The following is a 26,068-nucleotide window of genomic DNA, read 5'->3' on the forward strand; positions in this document are numbered from 1 at the left end:
CCACGTAATCTTTTGAAACACCCTAGCATCTTATCTTCTTTGGCATCTTCCTGCCCTTTGAAACTTACCTACTTTTCCTATACCTAAATGACCTTCTCCTACCCTTGCTGACTAACTCATTCGTTCACCAAAAATTAAATGCCTTTTGTGAGCTCTCATAGGTTTGTAGTTATTAGTTAAAATCCAGCTCAACTTCTATTATTCCTTGAAGCTATCTTGGGTTTCTGCACACAATATGTAGTATACTATACTAAAGCACACATTTTTTCCTTATTTATCTTTAAAACTGATATTAATTTAGGACTGTTTACATCATTAAAATAGTATTGTGAAAGCATTAACTGAGTGAAAAGAGACGCATTGTAGCTAGCATCAAAACAACAAGGAGATTTTTGAAAGAGGTAAGGAATACTTGTAATAAATGAGCTGTTGTCCAAAGAAAAAAATTAGAATTGCAAATGCTCACAAGTGGCAGAAGTATGGATTTCTGTCCATGTCTTCACCTTTATTCCTGAGGATCCCTGACACATGTTATTGTCAGTGTCTCCTAAGTATTTCCCACTTGGTTAGCTCTCTGCCATATGGGTTTATCCTAAATACCCGTATTTAGTTATCCCCAGAATAATCTGTTTTTCTCAAATCAACAACGCCTAATACAGTCAGAAAGACTTTTCCATGTATAATGGCTCCCAAACAGGCCTACATGTCCCCACTATTCCCTCTTTCCAAACATACGGCTTAACTATGGTGTGTTTTTTCTTTCCCAAATCTAGTAATTTTTATGTGTGTTCATTCAGTCTTTACAAGTTTGTGTTTCTTTGTTCTCTATGATCTAGTCTGATTTTTTTTCCCCAAGCCCATTTATATATTCCTTTGAATGTCAGATTCTCCCATGGCCTGGGTAACAGAAGCCATCATTGATTCCAGTTCAGTTTTTACACAAAAAGCTTTACTTTTTTTTTTTTTTAAATATTATGTCTAATTATATTGAGCTGTTTTGAAGATGTATTTGCTTCATTTCTGCCTGTTATATAGTATTTTGAATAATGCTACTAAGATTTATTGCCAAACAACTGAGTTTTTTATCTTTTATCTTTTTAATATTTTCCCAAAATTAGTGGTTTTATTCTTCTAATAGGCATCATATTTCCCATAAATATGCTTATTGAAAATATACTGTGGTAAAAAATGTTTGTGCAATTGATTCATGTGTTTTATTTTTACTCGAAAACATGTTCTTTCACTTCCTCTATTATTAGTTTGGATTCTTAGTAATTGAAGATCATATCCTATATTGTAAGCAGCTACTGAGGAAACTCATAGAATATTATTCTTAAATAGAAACTGTTTTTTTTTCTCTTATCAGTAATCTTGTAACAGACTTTGCTTTAGTTTTCAAGCACTAATTAAAAGGATGAATACAAATCCCATATTTAAAATTAATATGTTCTTCTAATTTTGATAACCAAATACATTTTAAAAACCAATGCTTCACACTTATATAGCACCTGTATATTGGTAGATTTCACCTAGTTCTATACAATTGCTAGAAATGCAGAGTATCTAACAGATTAACCCTTAGGGATTTACTCATTTGTCAAGACTGTCGCAGTGATTAATAATCTTAATTTTTTTTAATTAGCCATTATTTAGAGGACAGGATAATGAGTGTTAAACAAAAAGAACGTGCTTAATGTAGGATAGTCTTTTCTATCAAAATGTCATAGTTATTTTAATCTTATTTTACTTGAGAATTGAAAATATAATAATTTTAGTATCTCAAATCTTTGAGATTTTCATTTTTACTATCTAGGCTTTGAAATTACAAATATAAAAGTTAATAGACTATGCTATTCTCTAAACCCCCATTAATAAACATTTTGTAAAAGTGGTATACACAATGTAAATGGGAAATCATTAAAGTTTCTCCTTATATATTTTTTATGCATATTGTACTAAATGCAATATTTTACCAACAGTTCAATGTGTGTTTAATCAATGGCAAAATAGGTAGGTTTAAAAAACAGTTATTAATTTTATAGTATAGATTACAATTAGTGGATATAATATGCTGGATGATAACTATAACAAATAACTTTGTCACAATGTGAAAATTCCAGTCATCAAATATGAGATCATCATTATATTTTTCATTGTTTTAAAACTTAGTTTACCATTGGTAGTTGTCACTTGCTTACTTAAGGTTCATTGGCTATGTTGGTTCTTAGAAAAACTGTTAAAATAAACTTCTGCTTTTCAGAAGCAATATGTAACTTCTTATCCTTTTCCAGGATATGGAAAAATGAAATAAACAATACAAATACTTTCAAAGTTTTACCTCATCCTTCTTTTGTTTACACGGCTAAATTCCATCCAGCTGTAAGAGAGCTGGTAGTTACAGGATGCTATGATTCCATGATACGGATATGGAAAGTTGAGATGAGAGAGGATTCTGCCATGTTGGTCCGACAGTTTGACGTTCACAAAAGTTTTATCAACTCACTTTGTTTTGATACTGAAGGTATGTCAGAGACTATGAATGAAGACCAGCTATGTGAAGAATTTTTTTTACCAGAATAATAGTTATCAAGGCTTGAGAGGGTTATGTACTGATGATTGTGCGTATTTAGGTTTATGCTTGTTTTGCAGGTCATATGATAGATTTGACATTGAAGGAGTTCTGTTTGTAACTTTTAAGTTATTAAATTCTTAAACATTTAAAATTGCATAAATATATTTCTTTGAACTGGTGATTATCATTCTTATTTTTTTTCAAGAACCTTAAAATTTGCAAACATATAGAAGGGAAATTTGCAATTATTTAAAGTAAGAATAATATAGTGGCTAGGCATGGTGACTCATGCCTGTAATCCCAACACTTTGGGAGGCCAGGATGGGTTGATCATGAGGTCTGGAGATCAAGACCATCCTGGCTAACACGGTGAAACACCATCTCTACTAAAAATACAATAAATTAGCTGGGTGTGGTGCTGGGCTCCTGTAGTCCCAGCTACTTGGGAGGCTGAGGCAAGAGAATCACTTGAACCTGGGAGGTAGAGGTTGCAGTGAGCTGAGATCGTGCCACTGCACTCCGGACTGGGTGACAGAGTGAGATTCCATCTCAAAAAAAAGAATAATGTAGTATGTCTTAAAGATGTAAAACATAAATCATTTTATTATCCGAAAGAATAAAGAAATTTATTATATCTATTAAATAGTCACTTTTTACATAATGTCAGAGACTAGGCATGTAGGCTGTCACTATAATTAATTGGCATGGGATCCAGATCAAAAGGATAATACTGCTGATTTACTCAGTTCAGCTGTAGGGATGTTAATAAATTTGGAACATACTCAGGAAAGAAAGGTATCTGAAAACTAACTCTGTCATAATAGCAGTAGTTCAGATTGTAAAAGAGACATAAAGACTTTCTTCAACTATTTGGCCATAAGATATCCAAATGTGCAGGGAAAAAAAAAAGAAAGAAAGAAAATTGGTCCATTTTACTCCAGTGGGTAGAGGTGGGCCAAAGCTGTAGAAGGTAGATTTTCTTCGTTCAGAATTACAAAGAATATTTTAATACAGGAAGCAGTTCACCAATTGAATAGTTGTTTTGTAAAATACTGAATTCACAGTTGCTGAACAGCCATCTGTTAGTGGTGGTGTTTGAGATATTCCTGAGTGGGTATGAAGTTGAACTTTCTGAGGTCTGTCAACTTTAAGATGATTTGACTCCAAAGAATTGATGTTAAATTGGAATACCTGTTATTTATTATTTTATTCATTTCCTGATCATTTAATGAGTTTCTACTGGGTCTCAGGTATTATACTAACACTATGTATTAGAATATAGGTATTTTTCTAGGACTCCAAAATAGATTTATAGGTTAATAAAGTGAGAAATAGTGTTACATGTCGGATGGTTCAAATTATTTGGCTTTGGAATATGAGCCATATACATATGTACTGAGAGGCTCATTTCTTTTTGTAGTTAAATTCAGGTAAGTGACAAAGGGAAATAAGTCATCAAAAATAATTTAAAAGAGTAAAGAATTCATTTAAAGATAATTGGGATTTGTTTGTGAGTTGAATTTTGATTTTTGGCTTTTTTAAACTGAAATACCTTTTAATAGCCCTTCAATTCTTTGACTGTTTTACTGGGGTATGGTTTCCCCCAGTCTCCTATTATTTGTTTCTAACTCTGGGACATTCATAAGTGAGTAATCTTGTTTTTTAAACAGGTCATCATATGTATTCAGGAGACTGTACAGGGGTGATTGTTGTTTGGAATACCTATGTCAAGGTTAATGATTTGGAACATTCAGTGCGTCACTGGACTATAAATAAGGTATAAAATCATATTTTATATTATGGGATTTAATTAAAGAAGTTGGAAAACTCCAATCACATGACTTTAAGATGGGATGTCAGGACATTCTGTTCTCTCATTTCAAAAAAGTAACACTTTTTCTTAGTTATCAATAATTAATTAGCACACCCTCCTGGTGGCTGATTGATGATATAATGACTTAGTGAAGATTTTTAAAATTTCGGCCAGGTGTTAATTTCACTTTTTTTATACCCCATTTGCACTGTGGCATTCAGTAATCCATTGGGTGACATTTATGCTAAAATGAGATGTATGTTATATTACCATCGATAAGTAATAATTTATATTTTCTGTTATATCCTTTTTCCTTGGTCCAATAACATCTCTAAAAACAGTGTTCTCAGTACTTTGTCAACACTGGTGTCTTTCAGAGTTATGTAATTATTATGAAAGTCTGTCATTTAATCACAATCATTATTTCATTTGAAATTTGCTAAATGGAAACAAATTAAGTTCTTTCATTTGGGGGCAGGAGTGTTTTTAAGACAGCTTGTATGTTAAGCAATTTTGTTAGTGTACATTTTTTACTTTTTATTTAAAAATACAAATGAATCATTAAACTTGAATTTGTTTTATATACATTGATCCAGTTTCTGCCTAACATATTATACCTTTTTCTTCAATTTTTCTCAATAATAACAGTAGTTGAAAAAAGACACCCTAAGTGAAAAATAATTTTCATGAATTTTAGTTAAATCCGTTGAGTCTATCAGATCTGTTGAAAAAGCAGTTCATCTGTTGTTAGAAATTCTTATCTAAATAAGAATAGAAACTTGAAAATTAATTCTACATGTGGTTTTGAATTTATAAAAATTGGAAGCTTCTTACATGATTTTGAACAAAAAATTTAATGTTACAAGATGTGTTTGTTGGAAATGCCTCTTGTTTGGGATTGACTAAATTTTGGGAAAGTGAACATACTACAGAAACACATAATAATTAAATTTGCATTTACACATTGCGTAACAACACAAAAATACAGTTCATCAGCTTTATTTTCAACCCTAAACTGAAGTTACTCAGAATCCTTTTGCTAACAATTATAAAGCATCCTATACAGCAGAATTGGAAAAGGTATTTTAAGATTAATTTTGTACCCCCAAAAAAGTTTAAGATTAGATAAACTTTTCATTAGTACTATTTTTTTTATCATTTTAGGAAATTAAAGAAACTGAGTTTAAGGGGATTCCAATAAGTTATTTGGAGGTTCATCCCAATGGAAAACGTTTGTTAATTCATACCAAAAACAGTACTTTGAGAATTATGGATCTCCGGATGTAAGTATATTTCAGTATTGACAGGATAAGTGCTCACAGAATAAGTAATGAATTAAATTATATTTATAAAATTCGGTAGTGGTTCTCAACTATGCAGTGTCCCCACACTCACCAAGGAACATCTGGCAGTATCTGGAGATTTTTTTTTTTATGTTGCTTCTAATATCTAATGAGTAGAGATCAAAAATATTGCTAAGCATCCTACAGCCCATAGGATAGTCTCCCTAAAACAATTAGCCAGCCCAAAATGTGAATAGTTCTGAGGCTGAAATGTAGTTAGTTGCTTTTATTTTCACAATTAAAAAAAAAGAAACTTCTACCTTCAACAATGATATTGATTGATACTGATATTATCACTATGATACTGTTACAGCATTAGTATAATATGATGTAACAACAGGACAGGGCTTGTGATTTATACGTCCTTGTGTTTTTCCTTTATTTCCAAATAATGGTGAACGTAGGGAAATATCCTTCCTATAAAAGGTGGGAGCAGCGTTCTGGGAAAATCAGCATGGACTTCTAGTGCACTTTTGTTTGGTGTTAGAGATGATAATAGTGCCTACCTGGCATAAAGTATGTGCTGAAATGGTGTTTACTATTTTTTCGTGAGTGCAAAAATATGGAAGGCTATGTACCATATTTAGCAGATGGTTTAATAATATGTTTTATCTAATTTTTTTCAGAGATCAAATATTCCTTGTATTATTTTAAAAATTCATCAGTTAGAAGACTATATGAGTATAAAAATTCTATCCATTATTTTAGTTACCAGCTCAAATGCTATCCATAGTCTCTCTTTCTCTGTAGCTAGAATTAATTTCTCTTGTCCAAGTTTGCAAAGAACTCTTCAGTTTGTCTTTTGCAGTATGTTCTACATCCACCTTCTATTTTACATTGACATGTTTCTCCTCTCTTGCTAAATTATAAACTCCCTGGGCTCTTGGGACTAGCTCTCCTTTATTCTGCATCCATTATATTATAGAATGTCTCCCATATGACAGATTCTCAAAAAATGTTTGTTGAATGGAAATTAAGTATTTAAGAGAAAATATTTTATACCACCAGTCATTTACATGATTAAGACAGTTACATTTGTAAAATCTTTTCTGCTTGTAGATTAGTAGCAAGGAAATTTGTAGGAGCAGCAAATTATCGGGAGAAGATTCATAGTACTTTGACTCCATGTGGGACTTTTCTGTTTGCTGGAAGTGAGGATGGTATAGTGTATGTTTGGAACCCAGAAACAGGTGAGTATTTATAGAACTTTAAAAATCGTTTGGGGAGGTACAGGGCTTTGAAGAAGTGTGAAAATTCTACCATTTTTATGGAATAATTTTCAAGGAAATTCTGCTTTCGGGTTTTCAGTTATGGTTTTTTAAGATTAGAAAGCCTTCAGAGGAACTTATCTACAGGCTAAACTTGTATTAAATTTTGTTCTCTATTGCTTTAATATCTTTATGGATTTAGAATTTCACATTATAATTGAAGGTTTGTTCTTTCATGGCCTATGAGACATTGCTGATCTTAAAAAATCGTTTAATGGAGACTAACACAAAGTACAAAATGTTACAAGCTGAATTTGAAATATGATTAGGGAGACAAATTGTTAAACATCTATAATGTATTTTCATTAGTAACAGAAACATACCTGTGAAAGTTTTGATATCTGAAACTTAAATAGCAAGTTACCTGAATTACTGCAATTCAGTTTTTTTCCAATAAACAATTACATTGGGAAGCTCATTTGTGCCTCACCTTTGCTTTTCAAAAGAAAATCTAAAGCTACATGAATGTTTTTAATAAGAAATTGAGAGAATTTCATAAAACTAACTTTAAAATTTCTTTAATGAACAGTATTTGATTTTTTCCTTGTTTAGTTTTGTATTTTTTCTGTTAGGCGTTTTGACTAGTCAGCTAACTTAGGCTTTTGTTTGAATGTTTCCTGTACCGTGTTTTGATGCTTTAGCATCAATTCAGTAGCGTTGTCTCCCTCACCTTCAATAAATGAATCTAGGTTCTTTGCTTTTTGATTCCTGACTGATTTTCCTGTGTTCCACGGATCTCTGCTTTACGCATCTTTTAGGCCAGAGTCATAAGTATCTTTCAAGCAAATGGGTACCTCAAACAGCATCTGGGGAAAAAAAAAAAAAATGGAAAAGTTAATCCTTCACCAAAACTCACCCAACTAGAGTTTCTTTAGTTTTAGAGTCCTGTAATTTCTCCCATAGTTCTACCCAGAGTTCTCTGTCATTTGGAGTTTGCTTAGCTCTGTCCAATCTCCAATCTCAGAGTCATATACCTCTCTACGTCCTTCTGTGCCCTTTGTCTTTCTTTTGTGCCTTGAAAACCTCATTGAAGAGGTAGAAAGTAGAAAGAGGAGGGTCAATGAAATGTAAAATAAAGATAATTTCTTACATTGTCACTCAACCATTTTTAAATATGTGAGGTTTTCACATAAATAATGTGAGCATTACTATATTTTCTAATAAATGGCAGAATAATCTTGTAACAAGATTTATCTGATATAGATATGCTCTGATAAACATTTTTTAAACTCTCTTTTTATTTAGGAGAACAAGTAGCCGTGTATTCTGACTTGCCATTCAAGTCACCTGTTCGAGACATTTCTTATCATCCATTTGAAAATATGGTTGCATTCTGTGCATTTGGGCAAAATGAGCCAATTCTTCTGTATATTTATGATTTCCACGGTAAGTCCACCACTTGGTAAGTAAAGAATTTTTAGAGTAACATTTACATTTAGACTAAACCAGGAATCTGTCTGGCATTTAAATGCTGACCAAAGTACACCTAACAATTGTGCCCTTCCCTTGGAATCACAGAAAGCTAGCCACCAGTTTCTTTGTAAATCAATTGAAATAAATAGAATTTACCTAAAAATTATTTGGAATATGTTAACTAAATTTAAGATGTAAATAACACTTAGGAAATACAAATCTTTAATGTTTTTGGTTGAATATTGAGTTAATATTTTATCCTATATTCTTAACTAAAGCATATAGTTTTAATAAGTTGTAGTTTTGAGAGTTTCTTAACATAAAAAGTAGGGGAAAAATCACATGTCAGTGAAAACATCACCTGGAATTAGAAATCTAATGTCTTTCAGGTCTGCAATTACACTATTCTATCATTCTGAGAAATAATAAGGAAATAAAAAGTTTGGATACCTTATTTTTCAGGGACAGTATGGTATTTTAATAATTCTCTGGATTTATGCTGGTTTTCATATATTTCTTTAATTTCTGTCCTGAAATTAGGATTCCACTCTTCTATATTATACTGTTAGTGCTGTCATTCTCAAAATTGCATTTCTGTTTTCTTCATACATTCTTGTACAAAAATGAAAAGTCTTCGTTAGTTTCTTTGATTTGCTTATGGAAAGTTAACTGTATTAAGTTAATATAGATTGAATTGATTAATGGTTGTGATAAATACTAAGTTATTAGGCAATTAAGTTATAAATCTGAAGTTCTTGATCACAGTATGGATTATATTATGCCTTCCTGGGTGAATTATGCTAGAAAAAAATAATTTCTGGCATAATTTATTGTAAAATCAAGATTTAATCTTTATTTTAAAGAATTTTATAGAGAAGAAATCATTTCTGCAACACATACTCAGATTTATAGAACACTGTTACTAATGGTGGAATTGTCAACCAACACAGTACCATTTACTGTTACAAGCAGACGTTAGCAAAAATAAACACTGCCTGATTATACGAAAAAACAGATGGATTCCTCAAATCATTCAATGTCCAAATCTGGTGTCTAGTTTCAACATGTATCCTGAAACAGTTCTCTCTTTGTACCCACTCTAAATCTTCACATAAATGAAGAGTTATAGCAAAGTACTTTATATTTGGAACTGTTATACAGGAAAAAGGCAACACAGTTATTTCCTCAGACTCTTAAGAGGTTTTACAATAGTCTTCATTCAATTTCTAATTTGCTTTTTATGCCTTTGAAATTTTCACTACACATACACATTAAAGGTCCACTCTATCTTTTCTTCAAGCAATTTATTTTTTGTCACTGACAGAGGATTTTATCATCAGATTAGCCCAGGATAGTTAGGTTTGCCAATTTGGTTTTTAGGCAATAAGCATGGAAGTCCATTCTAGAGGCATAGTAGTAGAAAGAGCTAAGCATTTTAGGACTCCAAAAAAACAGGGTTTAGACTCTATTCTCTTCCTCTAGTGACCTTGCACAAGCATCTTTCCTGAAGCTCTATTTTCGTATCTGTTAAAATGTACTACAGTACTAGTACCTGTCCTACCTAAGAGAGGTATTTGTGAAGATACTGTGAGACCATGACTGTGAAAGTACTAGGTAAATTGATAAGCACAGTATTGAAACAAAAGATAAAATGGGTTGTCATGCTTATCCAACCAGTATACACTTGACTACATGTAAGAATTTCTGTTTTAATATGCTGATAAGCATCTCTGTATAGAAAGGAGTTGAAGAGTTTTTTTCTCCTCTCTTTTACTCTGTTGGTTAGTCTTTTATTTATTAAAGTATGTTTCTTTCCAGGTCAATTTATTAGAGTATAAATGCATAAAATTAAAAACATAATGTTATTTCCACACTATCTTAATGTGCAAGAGGAAGGATTTCCATGAGCATTTTAGAAATTAAAATATTCAAATAATAGGCACATTAAATTAAAATTATTTGTGCAATATATCACAAACACAATTTTTGATATGCAAACACACCTTTACAAATTAAAACTCCAAAAATGTTTCAACACATTCTCCCAACTTGTTGCTGTCTATTTTTAAAAAGAGGAAGCTTAGGAAGAAGTTAAGTAATCTTAAGACATCTAAGATTTAGCAGAGTTCTTGTGAATGGTATAGATCCATAAGAAAAGTGTAATGTTTATTACTGACCTATTAGAGTTTTGTCTTATATTTTATTTTTTAATACAGGAATATTTTGCTCATAATGTTTTGTTTGAAAATAAAGTTTACATATGGCTTTACATAAGTATTTTAATAGTATAAAATTCAAAAAACACAAAAGACTTCAGAGATTTTTAAGTGGTGTTTTAAAAAATTATCAGATAATTTTCAAGGAAAATGGAGCAAGCTTATTTTTTTTTATAAGCTAAACAAGTTGTGAATGAGACCACAGTGGTAACTAAATGTATCATCCATCTTTCAGTTCTAGCAAAATCTGTGAAGAGTTAGCAAGCATCTTTCCCTGGTAAACATATGTTCAGGTTGTGGTCTTTTGGGTCTTTCATTCTACTGACTTTTTGCTTTTTTTGGTAAGAAATATGATTTTTACTTTCAGAAGGCAGTTTTATTTGCCTGATGTTGAAAGGGTTAATCATCCAGTAATACAAAATTTAGTCACAGAGTACCACAAATAATGTACTTTTAGGATTCCCATAATAACAGAGCACTAGTCAGAGAAACGGCTTCTACTGAATTAAATTCATGAAGCTAGACTTCAGTTAATGTTTTGTTATTAATCAATATTTATTCACCTCGGTCTCTAGGATATTGTTCTAAATTTAATAATAATTTTGGTTAATACTTACATAGCATTTTCTTTGTTCCTGGTACTGTTTTTAAGTTTCTGCAATAATCTCGTGGCATGGGGGCTATTATCCTCGCTTTACAGGAGCCATGGCTTTAAATCAATGCAGTTTGCTCCTGGAGTCCATGCTCTTATTTGCTACACTAAATTTCCTTTTCAGCACATTTCTTGAAATATTAGTTTCTAAATGTCTAATAATCAAACCTTGTTTTTTCTACAGTACAGTTTTTTCTATGTTTCTCTGTGGAGTATGTAGTTTCCTTGTATTTTCTATACTTTGTAAGAAGCAAAGATGGAAGCTTGTTCATCTTTTTCCTACTAGTACCTACCCAGAATACTGACACATAATAAATATGCATGTAGTGTTTTCAGTGGAGTCAAGTCTAATTTGGGAAGTTCTCAACATTATTTGATATTTCTACGTAATAAGGCTGATTTTTCACTAGGTGGCAATGTCTCCTCTGAACCAGTATTAACTCTGGAGTGCTTTGTAGTCGTAGTATCTTAGACAAGACAAATCTTTATTAAGCACCTATTGTGTGTCAAGTTGAGCTGTGCTATGAAACGCAGGAATCAGACTCAGATTACCATTCTTTTTTCTAGTCCTTTGTACTTCCTAGTTAGTTGATTACATCTATAAAAGAAATTTAAACCAAAAAGCAGTTTCTGCTACTGACATGATTTTATTAATACATTTCATATTAATTAATGATGGCCTACATTATCATTATTAACAAACATTTTGTATATTGTGACACATTTTACCAGAGTTCAGGGCAACATGTACCTTTAGTTTCCTATAAAATTTGTTATTTAACTTGCTCATTGCCTAGAAGCATGTGGTATTTATAATGCCATATGTCTAACATAGTATCTGGCATGTTACTAATATGCAATAAATGAGTAAATTTTGGCATTAACAATTACAAATCCTGTAGAATAGCATTTTTTCCTTAAATTTTATAAAAATGTATACTGAGAGGCATCATCAGTTAGTAAATTTGGGGCCAATAACAGTGGTAGTAGTAGCTCATATTTATCAAGCATTTAATGTGTCTTCCACGCTTAGGAGCGTTTTACATCCATTATCTCATACCATCCTTGTAAAACTGTTCAGTGTAGGTCCCATTATTATCCTCCTTTTGCAGATGATAAAACAGAGGCACAGAAAACAATAATTTTCCTAAAGTAACACGGCAGTAAAGCCACCATTTGGTTCGAAGCTGACTCCAGAGTCCATGTTCTTAATGCATTAAGCTATCTGTCTTAGGCACTTATTTAGTCTTTGCGTTTCCTGATCATGAAATAAATTTAAAAGGTAGCTAAATATTCCTATGATAAAATGTGTTGCTGGTTTTCAATTTCAGCATTTAGGAGAACCCCCTTAAGAAAGGAAGTTTGCTTATCTAGTATTATTAATAGTTCACTCCTTTAAAAATGTGGGAGGTGGCTGGGTGTGGGGGCTCACACCTGTAATCTCAGCACTTTGGGAGGCTGAGGCAGGAGGATCGCTTGAGGCCAGGAGTTTGAGACCAGACTGAGCAACATAGTGAGACCTCATCTCTACATACATACATATGTACATACATGCATACATACATAAAAATAAAAATTTGAGGAGTAACATAATTATGGTATAATAAGCCATTATGTTCTTAATATAGTTTAAAATACAAATATTCTTTAGTATATAGCATTAATTTTTTTTTTTTTCCTTGAGACAGGGTCTCCTCTCTGTCACCCAGGCTGGAGTGCAGTAGCATAATCACAGTTCACTGCAGCCTCAACCTCCTGGGCTCAAACGGTCCTCCGACCTCAGCCTCCCTAGTAGCTGGGACCACAGGATACTCGCTTAATTTCTTGTGTGTATTTTTTGTAGAGACAGGGTTTTGCCATGTTTGAGACGAGCCTAGGCCTGGTCTCAAGTGATCCGCTCACCCTAGTCTCCCAAAGTGCTGGGATTACAGGCATGAGCCACCATGCCTGGCCTCATTACATTTTAATATAACTCCTTTTACAATATTTTTGAAATAAGATAATGTCCAGTAGAAATAAATTTAATACCCACAGTTTTATGTACAATATAGGTACAATGTAGTGGTTTTCTGTATTGGAGATAGCTATTTGTATGTATTTATTTGTAATACCATGTACATACAGTATATCTACAAATGTAGAAATGCGTTTGTTTTCAATATTCTATATGACATTCATTTCTAATACGAATAATTCAAAAGCACATTGAGATATCATAATTCTCATATGAGATTATATCATTAAAATATAACTAATAGTAGAGCAGAATTTTAAACATTTATTTTTAGCCTGTTAGGAGAAATTAAAAGATAGAAATGCCACATTTTAAGACATGCCAAAACTACCTATTTCTTGGTTATATGCTGAAGTTCCTATTTTAATATTATTCACATAATAGGTACTTTGATTTGAGAGTTTATGTCATTCAAGAACTCAAAACATATGGAAAATTTAGTCAATTTGATAGTATTGAGCATAAACCAGAGCCCTGAATTCCTCTTTAAGGCATTTTTTTTAAATGTTTACAGTGGTGTTTTTAATTGCACTAAGGCATGAATGATATGATGTAAAATAGACAACAACAAAGACTGGAGTAAGAGAGCGCTGGCATTCTAGACAAAATACTGCCACTCTCTGTTTGACCCTGGTCAAATAATTTACCTTTCTGCACCTGTTTTTTTTTCCACTTGAATAATTAGAATAGCATCTATTCTATTTTATATCAATATTTTTATCAAAGGATAAAATGAAACTATAAAATGAGGCATGAAGCATAAATACAGGCGTACCTCGTTTTACTGGTCTTTGCTTTATTATGCTTCATAGATATTACGTTTTCTACAGATTGAAGTTTTGTGGCAATTCTATGTTAAGCCAGTCTGTTGGTGCCATTTTTCCAACATAGTGTGCTCACTTTGTGTGTCTCTGTCACATTTTCATAATTCTCAAAGTATTTCACACCTTTTCATTATTATATCTGTTATGGTGATCTGTGATGAGTACTCTTTGATGTTACAATTGTAATTGCTTTGGGGCACCACAAACTACCCATATAAGATGGCAAACTTAATTGATAAATGTTGTAAGTGTTTGACTGCCCCACCCACCAGCCATTCTCCCATGTCTCTCCCTCTCTTCAGGCCTCCCTCTTCTCTGAGACACAGTATTGAAATGAGGCCAGTTAATAACCCTGCAGTGGCCTCTAAGTATTCAAGTGAAAGGAAGAATTGCACATCTCTCATTTTAAATCAAAAGGTAGAAGTGATTAAGCTCAGTGAGGAAGGCATGGAGAAAGCTGAGATAGGGCAAAGGCTAAGACTTTTGTGCCATATAGTTAGCCAAGTTGTGAATGCAAAGGAAACGTTCTTCATCAGTGAACACACAAATGACAGGAAAGTAAAACAACCTTATTTAGCTGATATGGACATAGTTTTCGTGATCTGGATAGAAGATCAAACCAGCCACAGTACCCCCTTATGCCAGAGCCTAATCTAGAGCAAGGCCTCTAACTCTCTTAAAGTCTACGAAGGCTGCGAGAGGTGAGAAAGCTGCAGGAGAAAAGTTTGAAACTAGCAGAGGTTCATTTATGAGGTTTAAGGAAGGTAACCATCTCCATAACATTAAAGTGCAAGGTGAAGCAACAACTGATGATGTAGAAGCTGTAGCAAGTTATCCAGAAGATCTAGCTGAGATCATTGATGAAAGTGGCTACAGTAAACCACATATTTTTAATGGAGATGAAGCAGCTTTCTATTGGAAGAAGATGCCCTCCAGTAGTTTCATAGCTAGAGAGGAGAAGTCAAACCTGGCTTCAGAGCTTTAAAGAACAGCCTACTTGTTGTGGCAGCTCATGCCTGTAATCTCAGCACTTTGAGAGGCGGAGGTGGGTGGATCACTTGAGGTCAGGAGATCGAGACCAGCCTGGCCAACATGGTGAAACCCCATCTCTACTAAAAATACAAAAATTAGCCACGCGTGGTGGTGGGCACCTATAATCCCAGCTACTCGGGAGGCTGAGGCAGGAGAATCACTTGAACCTGGGAGGCAAGGAGGTTGCAGTGAGCCGAGATGGCACGACTGCACTCCAGCCTGGGTGACAGTGAGATCTGGTCTCAAAAAAAAAAAAATTGAAAACTACTTTTAAATTTCATATGAAACCAAAAAAAGAGCCCATATAGCCAAGACAATCCTAAGCAAAAAGAACGAAGCTGGAGGCATCATGCTACCTGACTTCAAACTATACTACAAGGCTGCAGTAATCAAAACAGCATGGTATTCGTACCAAAATAGATACATAGACCAATGGAACAGAACAGAGGCCTCAGAAATAACGCCACACATCTACAGCCATCTGATCTTTGACAAAGCTAACAAAAACAAGCAATGGGGAAAGGATTTCCTATTTAATAAATGGCGCTGGGAAAACTGGCTAGCCGTATGCAGAAAACAGAAACTGGACCCCTTGCTTACATCTTATACAAAAATTAACTCAACATGGATTAAAGACTTAAACGTAAGACCTAAAATGATAAAATCCCTAGAAGAAAACCTAGGCAGTACCATTCAGAACATAGGCATGGGCAAAGACTTCATGACTAAAACACCAAAAGCAATGGCAACAAAAGCCAAAATTGACAAATGGGATCTAATTAAACTAAAGAGCTTCTGCACAGCAAAAGAAACTATCATCAGAATGAATAGGCAACCTACAGAATGGGAGAAAATTTTTGCAATCTGTCTATCTGACAAAGGGCTAATATCTGGAATCTACAAAGAACTTAAACAAATTTACAAGAAAAAAACAATCCCGTCAAAAAGTGGGCAAAGGATATGAACAGACACTTCTCAAAAGAGGACATTTATGTGGCCAACAAACATGAAAAAAAGCTCATCACTGGTCATTAGAGAAATGCAAATGAAAATCACAGTGAGATGCTATCTCACACCAGTTAGAATGGCAAGTGTTAAAAAGTCAGGAAACAACAGATGCTGGAGAGGATGTGGAGAAATAGGAACACTTTTACACTGTGAACAATGTTCACAGCGTCTTCACCAGGAGTAGATTCCGTCTCAAGAAATGACTTTCTTTGCTCATCCATTCTAATTTGATAATGAGATTGCAGTAATTCATTCACATCTTCAGGCTCTACTTCTAATTCTAGTTCTCTTGCTATTTTCACCAAATCTGCAGTCACTTCCTTCACTGAAGTCTTGAAGCCCTCAAAGTCATCCATGGGGTTTGGAATGCACTTCTTTCAAACTTCTGTTAGTGTTCACATTTTGACCTCCTCTTATGAATCATGAATGTTCTTAATGGCATTTAGAAAGGTGAATTCTTTCCAGGTTTTCAATGTACTTTGCCCAGCTCCATCAGAGCAATCACTATCTATGTCAGCTATGGACTTATGAAATGTATTTCTTAAATAGTAGGATGTGAAAGTCAAAATTACTCCTTGATCCTTGGGCTTCAGAATGGATGCTGTGTTAGCAGGTATGAAAACAACATTCATCTCTTTGGACATTTCCATTAGAGCTCTTGGATGACCAGGTGCATTGTGAATGAGAAGTGATATTTTGAAAGAAATATTTTTTTCTAACTGGTAAGTCACAACAGTGGGCCTAAAATATATAGTAAATCGTGTTGTAAACGAATGTGCTATCATCGAGGCTTTGCTGTTCCATTTATAGAGCAGAGGAGATGTAGTGTAATTCTATTTTTTAAATTATTATTATACTTTAAGTTCTGGGATACATGTGTAGAATGTGCAGGTTTGTTAGGTATACACGTGCCATATTAGGTATACACGTGCCATGGTGGTTTGCTGCACCCATCAACCCCATCAACCCGTCATCTACATTAGGTATTTCTCCTAATGCTCTCCTTCCTCTAGCCCCCTACCCCTTGAAAGGCCCCGGTGTGTGATGTTCCCCTTCCTGTGTCCATGTGTTCTCATTGTTCAACTCCGACTTATGAGTGAAAACATGCGGCATTGGTTTTTTGTACTTGCGATAGTTTGCTGAGAGTAATGGTTTCCAGCTTCATCCATGTCCCTGCAAAGGACATGAACTCATCCTTTTTTATGGCTGCATAGTATTACATGGTGTATATGTGCCACATTTTCTTTATCCAGTCTATCATTGATGGACATATGGGTTGGTTCCAAGTCTTTGCTATTGTGAATGGTGCTGCAGTAAACATACGTGTGCATGTGTCTTTATAGTAGAATGATTTATAATCCTTTGGGTATATACCCAGTAATGGGATGGCTGGGTCAAATGTTATTTCTGGTTCTAGACCACACTGTCTTCCACAATGGTTGAACTAGTTTACAGTCCCACCAACAGTGTAAAAGTGTTCCTATTTCTCCACATCCTCTCCAGCATCTGTTGTTTCCTGACTTTTTAATGATCACCATTCTAACTGGCGTGAGATGGTATCTCATTGTGGTTTTGATTTGCATTTCTCTGATGGCCAGTGATGATGATCATTTTTTCATGTGTCTGTTGGCTACATAAATGTCTTCTTTTGAGAAGTGTCTGTTCATATCCTTCTCCTTCACCCACTTTTTGATGGGGTTGTTTGTTTTTTTCTTGTAAATTTGTTTAAGTTCTTTGTAGATTCTGGATATTAGCCCTCTGTGAGATGAGTAGATTGCAAAAATTTTCTCCCATTCTGTAGGTTGCCTTTTCACTCTGATGGTAGTTTCTTTTGCTGTGCAGAAGCTCTTTAGTTTAATTAGATCCTATTTGTCAATTTTGGCTTTTGTTGCCATAGATTTTGGTGTTTTAGACATGAAGTCCTTGCCCATGCCTATGTCCTGAATGGTATTGCCTAGGTTTTCTTCTAGGGTTTTTATGGGTTTAGGTCTAACATTTAAGTCTTTAATACATCTTGAATTAATTTTTGTATATGGTGTAATGCATTGATTTTTTAGACATAATGCTATTGCACACTTAATAGACTACAGTATAGTGTAACCATAACATATGCACTGGAAAATTAAAAGCATATGACTTTCTTTATTGAGATATATGCTTTATTGCGGTAGTCTGAAACCAAACCCGCTATATCTCTGAGTAATGCCTGTGTTATTAGAGTTCATGAACTAGGCTGCAGTTGGGAAATTGTAGCTATTCTCTGTAGCAGGGTATGCATGACACTTTTTCAGTTGGATAACATTCTGTGTGATGATTGATAATGGAATAGGAACCAACAAGAGCAGAATAGCATGTACTGCAGGGGATTTGCAGATAGTTGATTCAATTTTGATATCCAGCTAATCAATTTGCCAGACGCTGGTAGATGCTGTCTCATTTGGTTAGCTGTAAGACTTGAATCTGCTGCACATTACTATATAGATTTTGAACAGTTTTATTAGTTATATTTCAAAGTTCTAATTGACTTACAAGGTATGTCGAGGAAATATAGAATTGCTAACAGGCCCTGAAACACAGGCTACCAGAATTGAAGTGTTAGTCTATAGAACTTCTTGGATCCATCAATTCAGTATCTCAAGATTAGCTGAAGGAGGAACAAGTCAGGCCAGATAAAATATAAAAAAAAAAAAAAAATATAAAAAAAAAAAAAAAAAAAAAAATTCTAAGTCCTGAACATTCACTAGAGAAAGAGATGCTTCTTTTGTTAGATGTTAGAGAAAGACAAGGAGAATGCTATGTAACTGCTAGGTGCTGGGAAACTAAGTAGAACTACCAGCTTATAGGAATGATATTATAACTGGAAATACAATAGTTTATAGGTAAATAAATTAGGTATGCAGTAAGATGACCATATACAGTAACAGGATAATATATAATGAAATGTCTTGAACAAAGGAATTAAATGGTGAACCAAAAGGGAATCTTATTGTTAATATAATGTAAGGGAAAGAATATATTGTGATTCCAAGTTCACTTTATTATAAAGTCAGTAATGTAAGTACATAGATTGTAATAATAACAAACTGCATTTGCTTCAAACTCAAAGGGCAGTGGATTAAAATATCTTATTTCCTCCGTCCTTCCTCCTGTAAAGATAAAAATCTCTTGAGAAAACCACATTATTTTTTCATAATTGTTTAACTCAAGAACATACACAAAAGCACCAAGCTTCTTAAATAAATCAAAGGAATGTCCATCATAAAAACATTTTAAGAATTTTTTAATTTTGTAAAATTTTGAATCCCAAATGATAGCCTATTAGAAGTAAATTTAGAAGGATTTTGATAGATATAACATTTCTTTAAGCAAATGTAGTTGCCATCTCTGTGCTCTCATCATCTGTCCATTCCTGTGCTATACCACTTAGCACCTTGCAGTAATTTTTTTCTCCTTTGAAAGGTCGAAACCTCAAGTAGGGCCAGTGTCTGTATTCCTAGAACCTGCTTAGTGCATGGTACATGACAGCTCTTCAAAAAGTGAGGAGAAGATGGGAGTGAGACTGTTAAAATTACGAGTTTTGAACATATCAGGTTAAATTAGAGCTAAATTGTAAACATGCAAAGTTAACACAAAAAGTAATGATAAAGTGAAGAAATAGTTATTTAATTGCAAAATTATGCTCCAGCCATGGCCTATGTCAAAGTGTTTTAGAAACCCCTGAAATGTTAAAAGCATAGAGCTTGGAGGAATATCAGAAGTCACCTACAATCTATTAATATTTCTCAATGAAATAATCTGTATAGTCTGATACAAATTGATGTATGTATTTGTGGAGGCTGGAGGAGGGGAGAGCACAGGAACTTGTGAACAGCGCCTGTTTCTAGTGCCTGAGAAACCAAGTCTTCATGAATCTTTCTGCAGATTTTTTTTGTGGCTGCCTTCACAGAACTAAAGGTGTTAAAGATAAAATAGGGTGTTTAATTTGACCCCTTGAATACCAGTCAGTTGACTTTTGTATAGAAAATTTCCTTTAGATGACAAAACAAGTATTCATAATTGTTTGTATTTATTTATGTTATCTGCTTCCATTTGGGCCATTTTAATCCTTCTGAAAGACGTGTCAATACCTGGAAAAATAAGAAAGAGATAAATAATTAGGCTATGCTTTTTGTTACTTTTTTTCCAGTTAAAAATGTCATTTTTAAGAAAGAAATATAATACATGTTTAGCATTTTATAATTCTTAGAAAATAGTTTGACAAAAAGAGTAAAATGAAAAATACTGAAATCTTACTAACCTATATAACCGTTGCTTACTTAGGTGTATGTGCTTCTGGGCCATTTCTATGCATGTTCACTCACTCAAATGAAAATGAAATCATGGTTGTTAGGTACACAATCTCAGAGAAAATATAGGGAGTTAAAAAATGTCATTAAATAATTAAACCCAGTTTTATTTTCCATTCATAACAGCAAAACACAATTAAATGTTGAAAGGACAATTTTTAAAAGCAAATAAGACAAAGATCATGAAACATGATATGCATTTGTTGATTTATTGATTCCTGAAACCCACCTACTGTTAAACATTACAAATTCCAGTTCATGGAGCACTTATTTTCTTTTACAGTTTTAAAGTTTCTCTTGTTCTGTAAGCAGTCTTTGAATAGTTGAGGTTAAATAAGTGTTCTGATTGTTTTGGAGGAAAATTCAAAATGTGTAATGAAGAATAATAGTCAAATCCATAACAATCTACAGAGAAATGGCTACACTTCTGTTTAAAAACAGTAATTAGTATTGAGGAATGTACATCACTAAAAGGGTGGAGTGTAACCAGGTCCTCTCCCTTGATGATATCCTTTGGTACTCACTACTGTCAAGGTCTGCAGGGAGAAAACACCAATTATTATTGAACTGTTCTTCATTTAGTGTGCCTAAATGAAATAGTACATGAATATAAAGATCAGAGACCTAATATTGTTTATATGCATCATCTCAGACTCATAGTTGGTGAAACCAAGGCTAGTAACTTGAAAAAATGGTTGTCTTTTTGTGTATACTATTGTTTTATAAATTAATTTTTTCCAATGAATAATATATTATGAGCAGTTTTCCATTGTGATAATTACATTTCTATACATAATTTTAGTGGCTAAATTCCCTTTCATTAAATGAATATACTGTACTTTAAACAACTGTTGTTGCGCAATTACACTGTTATGTCTTTTTCAACATTTAAATAGTGCTTCAGTACACACCTAGCTACCCTTACATTTCTCAGGAAATAATATCTTGAGGTACAGTGGGTCAGTTAAACAGGCAAAAAAAAAAAAAGGCACTTTCTAATTTGCATTTTTATTACTAATTACTTTAATTTTTAATGAGGTTATATTTTTGTTGGACACATAGCTCTTTTGTGAATATTCTTTAATGGTTCTTTGCCCATGTTTCTGTTCGATTATTAATCTTTAGTTTATTTCATGAGAACTCTGCATAGTAAGAATAGTTACCCCTTTCATTACAATTTTGTCATTTTTTTTTTGGTGAATGGCTTTATTGAGGTATAATTGGCCTGTTAAAAACTGAACATATTTAAATGTACTATCTGTTAAGTTTAGGCATTTATACACCTGGGAGACCATTGCCTCAATCAAGATAATGAACATATTCGTCATCCCCAGAAGTTACTTTGTGCCCTTTTGTGTTCTGTTCCTTCCTCATCCTTAGCCCAGGCAACCACTATAAATTAGTTTGCATTTTCCAGAATTGTATGTAAGTGAAGCTGTATATATCATGTACTCTTTTTTTAATCTGGCTCCTTTCACTTATAAGTACTTTGATAAATCTGTGTTTCAGCATTTATCAGTAATTGATTCTTTATATTGTTGGGTGTTGTTTAATTGTATGGCTGTGCCACACAATGTTTGTTTATCCATTCACCTGTTAATGGACATTGGGTTTGTTTTCAGGTTTTAGGTATTACAAGTAAAGCTTCTCCAAATATTCACGTACAAGTCTTAGTATGGTCATATGCTTTCATTTCTCTTGGATAAATTTCTAGAAGTAGAAGGGCTGGATCATATTGCAGATGTGCTTTTGACTTCTTAAGAAGCTGCCAGACTATTTTCTGAAGTGGTTGTGCCATTTAACATTTGACATTCCCACCATTAGTGTATCAGTGTACTTGCCAACTTTGAAATGGCCAGTCTTTTGAATTTTAGCCATTCTAATATATGTGCAGTGCTATTTTATTGTGGTTTTAATTTGCTTTTCCCTAATGACTAACGATATTGAGCAACTTTTTTTGCCTGCTTGTCATCCATATAGCTTCTTCAGTAAATTGTCTTTTCAGATCTTTTGTCTATTTTTTAAATTGTCCTGTTTGTTTTCTGATTATTAAGTTTTGAGATTTATTTGTGTTTTCTTTATACAAGTATATATCAGGCATATGATTTGCAGGTTGTTTCTCCCCAGTCTGGTTTGTTTTCTAATTGTCTTAACAATTTAAAAAACAGAAGTTGAAATTTTGATGAAGTTCAAATTATTAGTTTGTTCTTTTATGCATTTTAGTGTTGTATCTAAGAAATCTTTGCCTAACCCAAGTTCACAAAAGTGTTCTCTGTTTTTTTTCTAGAAGTCTTATAGATTTAGGTTTTACATTTAGATCTGTGGTTCATTTTGAGTTACTTTTGTACATGTTGTAAAGTATGGATCAAAGTTCATTTTCTTCACATATGAATATCCAGCTATTCTAACACCATTTGTTGGAAAAACTGTCTTTTCTCCACTGAATGGCCTTTATACTTTGTCTATACACCCTGGGCACTTTGTACTATTCTGTTGATCTATTTATTTATCTTTATGCCAGTAGCAAACTGTGTGGATTACTGTAGCTTTATAAGATTTGAAGTCAGGTTTTCTGTTCTTTTTCAAAGTTGTTTTGGCTGTTCTAGGTAATATTCATTTCCATGTCGATTTTAGAATTTGTTTTACAATTTCTCTGAAAATAACCTTTTGGAATTTTGAGTGGGACTGCATTGAATCTCCAGATCATTTGGGAAGAATTTACATCTTACCAATATTGTGTATGCCACCCAATGAATACAATGACAAATTGCTTTCTCAGTTTCTCTCAGCAGTATTTTTAGTTTTCAGTATACAGGTCTTTCACATTTTTCATCCTTTTTCTTTCCCAAAGTATGTCATGTTTTTTATGCCATAGTAAATGGCATATGTATTTTTTTAATTTCAATTTTTGGTTCTTAATTACTTGTATATAGACATATAGAGAATTTTTGTGTTTTGATCTCATCTCCTACAACATAGCTAAAGTCAGTTCTAATGCCTTGTTTTTTCAGATTCCATTTAGAATTTTTACACAGATGTGGAGCCAGGACTTCAGAGTGAGAAGCTCCTTAAATTTTGCTGCCTGTGTACTCCACTTGCCTTACTCCACTTTAGCTCTAGCTAGACAATCATGTCTGCAAAGAAAGACAGTTTTTTTTTTTTTCTTTTATACAATTTGTCCTTTTCTTGGTAGTTTCAAGCAGCAGAGTAAATCTAGTCCCTACTCCATTTTGGTCAAAAATAGAAGAATGCTATTATGTCATTTCCTTTTCAATTTTTATTGTAGTAGTTTATTTATATATTTAAGTCTTAAATATGATTTTAAAAATCACATAAGCTCTGTCATCCAGTCTGCACTGGAATGCAGTGGCAGCCTTGACCTCCAGTCTCAAGCAATCCTCCCACCTCAGCCTCCTCAGTAGCTGGAAACCACAGGCACATGGCACACTGCCCGATTAATTTTTCAATTTTTTGTAGAAACAGGGTCTCACTGTCTTGCCAGGGCTGGTCTCAAACTCCTACGCTCAAATGATCCTCCCATCTCAGCCTCCCAGAGTGCCAGGATTAAGGCATGAGACACCGTGCCTGGCCAGTTTTTTTTATTTTAATGAAGACTTTTTAAATGTTCATGTTACAAAATCTGTTCATTCGTCCATAAGAATGTTGACAATTTTTAACCTTTTCTGACTCATGTAATCCTTCGATAGATAACCTGATAAAAATTATGAATCAGCTTTCCAGAAATGCTTATATAAACACATTCACATTTCCATAGTAATTTCAGTAGTCCATAGACTCACTGAAGGTTCATCCATTGATTCCATATTATCATTCCCTGTTTTGAGGTTTCTTTCTTTCATGTCATGTTTAGGAAGGCTTTCCATTTCAAGATTATATAACTAAGAAAATACTCTTTTAAATGATGAGTTTATATATTTTTTCTCCTTTTTATATATAGACATTTAAAAATTTTCAAGTTCATGTGTTTTCAGTGATCAAATGAGGTAATGTATGTGATAGCACCCCAAAAAATACAAGGTGCAGCACAGATGCTACCATGCTCATTATCATCATCATCATCAGTCATCATCAAAACATTCACCCTTTGAGCCATCTTCCTCACTCTAGAGAATTAACTCCAAAATAAGAATTATGTTAAGAAACAAAGTCAGCTATGAAAGTAATTATTCTTGCATGATCTATAAGGGAGAACAGATAACACTATAAATAGAGTTATCTCTTGTTATCCATAGAGGACTGGCGGTTCCAGAATCCCTGGGGATACCAAAATCTATGGATGCTAAAGTCACTTATGTAAAATGGCATAGTTCTTGCATATAAGCTGTGGACGTCTTCTCATATACTTGGAATCATCTATGGATTACTTATAATACCTAATATAGTATAAATGCTATGTAAATAGTTATACTGTATTATTGTATTGTTATTTTTTTCTGAATATTTTTGATCCATAGTTGGCTGAATTCATGGATAGGGAACCCACAGATATAGAGGACCAACTGTATTCAGTACAAGAAAATGTGTAAAAAAAAAAAAATTATGGAGCTTCATTAAATGAGATACTGTAAAACATTTAATAATGATAATTATGCCATTGTAGAAATATGAGAAATACTTGCATTTAAATTGAGAAATGTTAAATTGTATTTACATTATGGTATCTTACATAGAATGTGTGTAAAAATTAAGAAGCGTACAGAAATATGAAAATAGTTGTTTTAGAGTGGCTTGTGAATAAGTATTATTTTAATATTTCCCTTAATTCTGCTATGCCTTTGATTTTTTAATATTATTTTTCTGTATACATATATTTAAAGTTAGTCTCCCATCCCAATTTACATGGCCTTCACAGCTCAATTATAATGCTACCTGACATGAAATTCTGTTTCCTTCCTTATGATTTTATAGCAGCAAATAATTTCAAATTTTGCTAGTCATGGTGTCTTATTATTACGCCGTTTTTAAGACGTGTTAATGCAGTTTCTGATTATTTGTTGAATGCTACAGTTTTGGGGCTTGATTATGCTTTTACTATGATGATTTAACTAATTATGGATTCATTTCTTCAGTTGCCCAGCAGGAGGCTGAAATGTTCAAACGCTGCAATGGAACATTTCCATTACCTGGAATACACCAAAGTCAAGATGCCCTGTGTGCATGTCCAAAACTACCCCATCAAGGCTCTTTTCAGATTGATGAATTTGTCCACACTGAAAATTCTTCAACAAAGATGCATCTAGTAAAACAGAGACTTGAAACTGTCACAGTATGTTTATTTTATGCAGTTGAAACTTTAAAACTATTTCTATCCTGTTTTACATTGCCATGCCAATAAATACTCATTTAATGAAGTAAGTGAATTACTTAAAATTAGACCTTCTTATACTTTTATAGTTCCTTTCAGTTACTTATTCCTAAACCCTTAATTGCAATAGACAAACTGAATTTAGGATAATCTGTCATGCTGTTCTGACTTGATATCTCTGTAAAGACTAGCCCGGGACCTAGTAATAATGGAGGGCTCTGAACCAGATGACCACTAGGAC

At 33.3% G+C, this 26,068-nt stretch overlaps 1 protein-coding gene across 5 annotated transcripts in view; it reads left to right on the forward strand.

Moving 5' to 3' along the window:
• The window catches only part of AHI1 (Abelson helper integration site 1), a 227,075-nt gene that overhangs the window by 60,079 nt on the left and 140,928 nt on the right, over nt 1-26,068 (forward strand). For all 5 annotated transcript variants that reach the window (XM_011962111.1, XM_011962110.1, XM_011962109.1 and 2 more), the window contains 6 exons: nt 2,292-2,521; nt 4,243-4,349; nt 5,550-5,668; nt 6,788-6,918; nt 8,242-8,382; nt 25,592-25,788. In XM_011962111.1, coding sequence (XP_011817501.1) covers nt 2,292-2,521; nt 4,243-4,349; nt 5,550-5,668; nt 6,788-6,918; nt 8,242-8,382; nt 25,592-25,788 — 925 coding nt within the window. The remainder of the gene's footprint in view (nt 1-2,291; nt 2,522-4,242; nt 4,350-5,549; nt 5,669-6,787; nt 6,919-8,241; nt 8,383-25,591; nt 25,789-26,068) is intronic.

The sequence above is a fragment of the Colobus angolensis genome, unplaced genomic scaffold, assembly GCF_000951035.1.
Source record: "Colobus angolensis palliatus isolate OR3802 unplaced genomic scaffold, Cang.pa_1.0 Scaffold58, whole genome shotgun sequence".
Lineage (NCBI taxonomy): Eukaryota > Metazoa > Chordata > Mammalia > Primates > Cercopithecidae > Colobus > Colobus angolensis.